Here is a 6,727-nt window from a genome sequence, read left to right as displayed (position 1 = left end):
AATAGAAAAATTAGCCGGGGGTTGTTGCACACCCATAGTCCCAGCTACTTGGGAGGCTGAGCCAAGGGTATCACCTGAGCCCAGGAGTTTGAGGTTGCAGTGAGCTACAGTGATGCCACTGCACTCTACCCAGAGCAACAGAGCAAGACTGTCTCAAAAAAAGAAAAGAAAAGAAAAAAAAGAAACCAGTAACAATGACCAGAAAAGAAAAATTTTAAAAGCCATGTCATTTTGAATAGCATCAGAATATATCAAATACATACCTAGGAATAAATCTAATTGATGTATGTATGTGAAAATTGACAAACTAGTTCTATAATTTATATGGAAACACAAGAATGACCAAGACTGTCCTGAAAAGAACAAAGTTAAAAGACTTATAACTCAGCTATCAAGATTAATTGTATAGGCAAAGTAAGGCAGTATATGGCATTGGTGAAAGAATGGACAAATAGTCCACTGGAACCAGATAGGGAGTCCAGAAACAGATCTACACATACGTTGACACTGCCTCATTTATGACAAAAGTGGCTGCATAATAGTGGAGAAATAAAGACCCTTCAATAAATGATATTGAGTCAATTGGACATCCATATGGAAAAAATAAATATTTTTCTAGTTGTAATATAGGAATTATATATTTGGTATAATAATTTTTTGCTGATTATGTGTTGACAATATTTTTTTTCCCAGTCTGCAGCGGCTCTTTGAACATTGTCCATGGAGACAAATTTTTTTTCATGTTTTAAATCTTATTGTGAAAAAAATGTACTGATCTTTTTCTTTATGGTTTCCGCCATTCATATCTTATTTTAAAAATCCTTCCCTATCACAATTTTATAAAATTATCCTGTCAATCCTATAGATTCTTATAAAAAATTTTGCTTTTCCTATTATGCCATTAATCCACCTGGCCTTTGATAGGCCACATTTCTGTAAATGTATAAATCTATTTCTATGACCTCTTTTTTTATTAATGCCTGGGACACTTCTCTCTAGGATTATTATATGACTTGCCTCTTTGCATCATTCAGGTTTTTGCTAGCTGCCATCTCTTCAGAGAAGCTTTCCCTCATCAGTCTTAATGACAGCATACTCTACCTCCTGGTCCTGCTTTGTCTTCTTCATGGTGCTTATCATTAGCTGATTGACTGTTTACTTGCTTGTTATCTGTCTCTGCCACTGGAAATGGCACCTCATAAGGGCAGAGGCTTTGTCTGTTTCATTCCATTCCTTTTCCTGCCTTACAGTAGGCATTCGATATTTGTCAAAGTAAAAGAATGAGCCCCCTAAAACTGCATTCTATGAGTCCCTTCTTTTTTTGTAGTCCACTCTTATTTCCCTTTCCCCGACCTCTGCACCATCTTTCCCTGTTTTATTTTAATATTCTGGCCCTTAATTCTTTGTTTTTGTTTCCATAAGTGGAAACTTGATATTCTGGGAGATTTACAAGTAGTAGTAATATGTTAAAATTTTGTAAATAATTTGTTTGATCTACTCCATTTTGCTAAGGCGATTTGTGTGGAACTTCTTCCGCCTGGAGAATGAACACCTGAACAACTGTGGTGAATTCCGTGCTGTGCGGGACATCTCTGTGGCCCCCCTAAATGCAGATGATCAAACACTCCTAGAGCAGATGATGGACCAGGATGATGGGGTGCGAAACCGCCAGAAGAATCGGCCATGGAAGTACAGCCAGAGCATATCCCTGCGCCGGCCTCGCCTTGCTTCTCAGTATGTATGGCTTCTACCCTGTGAGGCGTATTTCTTTTAGGTTTTAGCATTGAATAACATTTAAGCTAAGAAGCTATCAGGTTGAACCAATGAAATTGCCAATATTCAACCATTTTTCACCTACAAAAAAACAGTAATAAACAGCAATTTCATATGATCCAACCTATAGAATGTCTTAATGAGCATACGGAGTAAATGTCATTAATTTATTACCTGCTATTAATAATTTAGCGTTGAAGATGCATTGGAGAAAAATTTGTTGGAGAGTGATTTATTTGACTCTTCTGTATATCTCGTATTCAAATAATTTTTAGCTTACAAGCTTTAGGAATCCTGCTATTTATGTATTTGGCCAAATTACTTAATTTCTATATATTATCCCTCATCTATAAATTGGGATTAATATCATTCCTGGTCATAGAGTGATTAAGTGGATTAAATTTGTTACTATGTGGAACTTATTACACCAGTTTCCTCACAGAGCTCATTAAGTATACGTTATTATTTTTATCTTATTAAATACCTTCAATAGTATCTTTATTAGTCAATGACTATGTATGTTGCTGAAAGTTATACTAAACGTGCAAATATGGTGACTGCATTTGAAATTTAGAGACAGTAGATAGCACAGTAGATTGGAGTGAAGGAGGAGAATTAAGTTGAACGTGAGCAGTTTTCTAAAGGATAAGGGAGTGTTTGAATAGGCTAGAGGCACAGTAAAATCATGCAGGTAGAAATGAGGGGCAGAAAGAAAAACCATGTGACTAGAACTATAGTGAGGAAAATTTAACTGAATAAATGAAGTGTGATTATAAAGGAAAAGTGCAAGCTGGATCTTATAGGCAGGGAAGAGTCACAGAGAATTTTTCCATAGAGGAATGACATTGTGAAAGCAGTATCCTAGGAAGTTTTAATGGCACTCTGCAAGATGTATTAGGAAAGGCAAAACTGAAGGCCAGAAGAACAACTGGAAGGCTATTGTAGTATATTTAAGCATGGGACAATGACAACTCATATAGACTGCTCACAATTGGACCAAAAGGAATGTAAGAAGACGTTTTGAATGAAGTAACAAACAGATGATGGTAACAGTAACTCACTAGATATAGGGGACTAGAATAGATTTTGCCAAAGCTTCAGATAGAGATTTGGAAGTTCCCCGAAGAGTCGAGAAGGTAGAGAAGAGAAAAGAAAAGCAGAGAGCAGGAAACTGAGTCTTGTTCCCTGGCTGAACCACTTTACCCAGGGAACAAACATAGGCAAGAGAGAAAAAGAAAATAAACAAAAGAGGGGGAGAAATGGTCGGGGAGGTCAGTAGGACGAGCATCAAAACAAAGCATGGTTCTATTATCCCAAGGAAGCAGAATTTGAGAAGCTAGGGCAGGGGAGCTCTGAGTGGGGTCAGCAAGATAAGCATCACAAAGGGCTGGAAGAAAATGCTAATTTTGGTCGGTGGTCTCATTGAGCTCCTGATTTTGAAAGTCTAATAATCCTTGTTAGATACCAGCAGAGGGCAATCTAAACATACATTATTTCTGTGTCAGAAACCAGAGGCTCTTTGGCAATAGATTATTACATTCCATTTCAGGTGGAAAAACACTGAGAGAACTAGACTGCAATGAGAGGAAGACTTTACAATAGAGCAATTTATGTACAACAGAGAGAGCAGGGCATCTAAAATAAGATCCAAGTTTGAGTACTGACTTTAGGACTCATGCAACTTGTAGCATGTCCTTAACCTTTTTGAATTTCAGTTTCTACCTCTGTCAAGTAGGAATAATACTTCCTATTTCACCAAATAACCACTTTCACCTCACGGGGCTCACGAATTGCAGAATATTTCATGACCTGATCTCATTTTTTATCTAATGTAGGAATCTCTTCTACAGCATCCTGAGTAGATAGATGATCATGTTGTGCTAATTGACAATCAAAAGTGTTGATGAAGTTTATAACTCTATGAGACATCTAATTTCATTGTTGGATAGTTACAGTGGTAAATAGTTTATGATGGGCTGGAATATGTTTCTTAACAATTTCACTGTAACTTCAACCATTTGATCCTAACTGGGCTCTCTCACATAACTTATGATGAGTCTCCTCCCTCTTCTGCGTTATATTTTGTCAACTGTTTAAATACAAACAACTGTTATGCCATTCCATAGGTCTTCTGCTGGCCAGCTCTCCTCGTCTTTCATGCATACTTCAAATGGTATCATTTCTATCATCCTCAACATCATTCCTTGTATTTGTTTACTACTTTATTGATATTTTTTACACCCATTTTCTCATTTGATGTACATACTGTCTCCTTGAGATGAAAGTGGTATTAGGTAAAATAGATATTATTATTCCTGCTTTACAGAGATGGAAACAGGCACTCAAAGAAGTTAAAGAAATGCACGATAAAATCAAAGTGAGTGCTCAAACTCAGATCTTATTCCAGGTTACTACCCTCTCCATTGCCCATGACCCACTATTGTTCTTGTTACGTCTCTCTGGTTGCAGTCTAGTTTCTTAGTGTTTTTCCAGTGATACCTGAAATTAAATAGGAAACTCCAGGAATAATCTATCCGGTGCAGTAGATAGTACCTGTTTAGGATGTATATTTAATAGTGGTAAAATTGGAAATGTACCTAATACTGTGAATGTGTTTGTATTTTATTAATAGTAATGGACTAAGTTCTTCTTTTCCCCTCATTACCACTAGATCCAAGGCTCGTGACACTAAGGTATTGATAGAAGACACAGATGACGAAGCTAACACTTGAATTCTCTGAAGTCTGGATTAACATCATTGGTTTTCCTACTCTACAATTCTTTCCTCGACCAACGCAACCTCTAGTACGTTTCCAGCTGAAAACAGGAGAAAAACACATAACACATTTTCCGAGCTCTTCCGGATCGGATCCTATGGACTCCAAACAAGCTCACTGTGTTTCTTTTCTTTTCTTCTGGTTTAATTTTAATTTTCTATTTTTAAAACAAATATTTACTTCATTTTGCCAATCAGAGGATGGAACAAAAACATAGTATCTTACAGATTGTTTACAATCACAAGGACACAGATACCTATCAAGATGAAGAACAGGCATTGCAAGGACCCTGCGATGGGATGGTTCCGAGATGGCTCGGCTTCCGCTAGGCCCGGTTTTGACTGGTTGAAACCGGACATTGGTTTTTAAATTTTTTGTCAGTTTATGTGGAGAATTTTTTCCTTTCCTTCATATCCAGCGCAAAGGCACTGGCCGCACTTGCAGGAAAAGTGCAACTTAGAGCAGTACCTTCATTCATGAAGCTACTTTTTAATTTGATGTAACTTTTCTTATTTTGGGGAGGGTTGCTGGGTGGGTGGGAAACATGATGTATTTGTTACATACAGTTTTCTCATTATTTATGAAACTCAACCATAGAGAACGATATGGCTTCTGTGCAATGGAGGTGGTATCCGTGAAAGAAGACAGGGGACACTGATGTTGGGTGACGTTTATGACAGTCAGTCCCACGTACCTTTTTTGGGAGACAACTTGCACCAGTTTGACTTTTTCTTTTCTTTCTTTTTAATTTTAAGCCAAAGTTTCATTACTGACTTTTTAAGTTGCTGCTGCAGTAGAGTCCTGAGCACATCTCTCATAACAAGGCACCCCCACACTTCCGTACCCCCAGTTGAACTTCATAGAAGAGGTTCTGATACTTTTTTAAGTTTTTATGGAACAGATGTGGAATACATTTGCCATATTTCAGCTGTAACAACTGAAGTTATGCCTTACTATGTTCCAGCGTGTAGGGTAATTGTAGTGTAACCTTTACTAACTCTGAATTAGAAGATGGCTATTTCAGAGACTCTACACCCTCATTAGATAGTTTTTTGAGCTCAACCACTTTAGCCAGAATTTGATCAAATTAAAAGTCTGTTGTGGGGAAACCGTATTTTTGAGTGCATGGAACAAATTATCCTTCCTCTTTCACATTACATTGATACAAAAGACCTTGGCAGCCATTTCTCCCAGCAGTTTTCAAGATGAACATTTAATTTCATGCCTTCCCATGATAGAAAACCTGCTTTTAAAATTTCGGGGGTCTAAACTTGGTCATACATAAAAAGTATATTTCTTAGAAATTTCAGACTATTATGATCTATCCACAGTGCCCATTTTCACTTGTTTGTCTTATTTCTTCCCTGTGTTCCTTAATCATCCAAATAAGCCCCAAAACCATAGGGATTTTACCTTCTTGAATATGGTTGGTATTAAATTTAACATTTGGTTATCTAACAAAATTAATATAAATTCCAAGGAAAAAGATAAGTGTGTTTCAGTGCCCCCCTACCCAGATGAAGATTTCAAAGTCAACATCAACAGATTCATGAAAGTAAATTTATTTCTGTTGTTTTCAGCTTAATTATAGACAAATAAATAAGTGGAAGGGTGGCTATTACCGCTTGCTTAGTTTTAAAAACGTGGTTACTGCCCTTTTATACACTCCTTTCGTCATCACCTCTTCTCCCATGTGTTACAAGTTTCTACTCATCCCTGTCGTATTCCGGCAGATTATACCAAATTTACTGTTAATACCAAAATTTTATCAGTTAACTGACAAATAGTTTCGTTTTAAAGAAGTTTCTTCCATCTTTATTCTGACAAGCTTCCAAATTTGTTCCCTTTTTGAATCGAGTTTTTTTTTTTTCCCCCTGAAAAATCATACAACTTTTTGGCTTCTGTTGCTTTTTTTGTGTTTTGCCAAGTGTGTCCCTTGGCCCAGAACTGAGGAGGAAACGTTTAATTCTTTTGTTTTTTTTTTTAGTTTAAATAAATTGAATCATTTATAATAATCAGTGGTAACAATTTAGTGACCCTTGGTAGATTAAAGGTTGCATTATTTATACTTTGGATTTTTTTGCCTAACTATTCTGGGTTTTATACTTTAAAACTATGGGGGAAATATCACTGGTCTGTCAAGAAATAGCAGTAACTTACTGAGTTACATAAAGAAG

At 36.7% G+C, this 6,727-nt stretch overlaps 1 protein-coding gene across 1 annotated transcript in view; it reads left to right on the top strand.

Annotated features, from left to right (window-relative positions):
- The window catches only part of XPR1 (xenotropic and polytropic retrovirus receptor 1), a 199,393-nt gene extending 193,517 nt beyond the window's left edge, over nucleotides 1–5,876 (top strand). The window contains exons 13-14 of the mRNA XM_012649665.1: nucleotides 1,513–1,734; nucleotides 4,445–5,876. Of these exons, the coding sequence (XP_012505119.1) occupies nucleotides 1,513–1,734; nucleotides 4,445–4,505 (283 nt within the window). The 3' untranslated portion in view covers nucleotides 4,506–5,876. The remainder of the gene's footprint in view (nucleotides 1–1,512; nucleotides 1,735–4,444) is intronic.
- The last annotated feature ends 851 nt before the right edge of the window (nucleotides 5,877–6,727 follow it).

This window comes from Propithecus coquereli, unplaced genomic scaffold, assembly GCF_000956105.1.
Source record: "Propithecus coquereli isolate 6110/MARCELLA unplaced genomic scaffold, Pcoq_1.0 Scaffold300, whole genome shotgun sequence".
NCBI lineage: Eukaryota > Metazoa > Chordata > Mammalia > Primates > Indriidae > Propithecus > Propithecus coquereli.
Note: the sequence above shows the minus strand (reverse complement) of the source record. Positions and strands in the feature narration are given on the sequence as shown.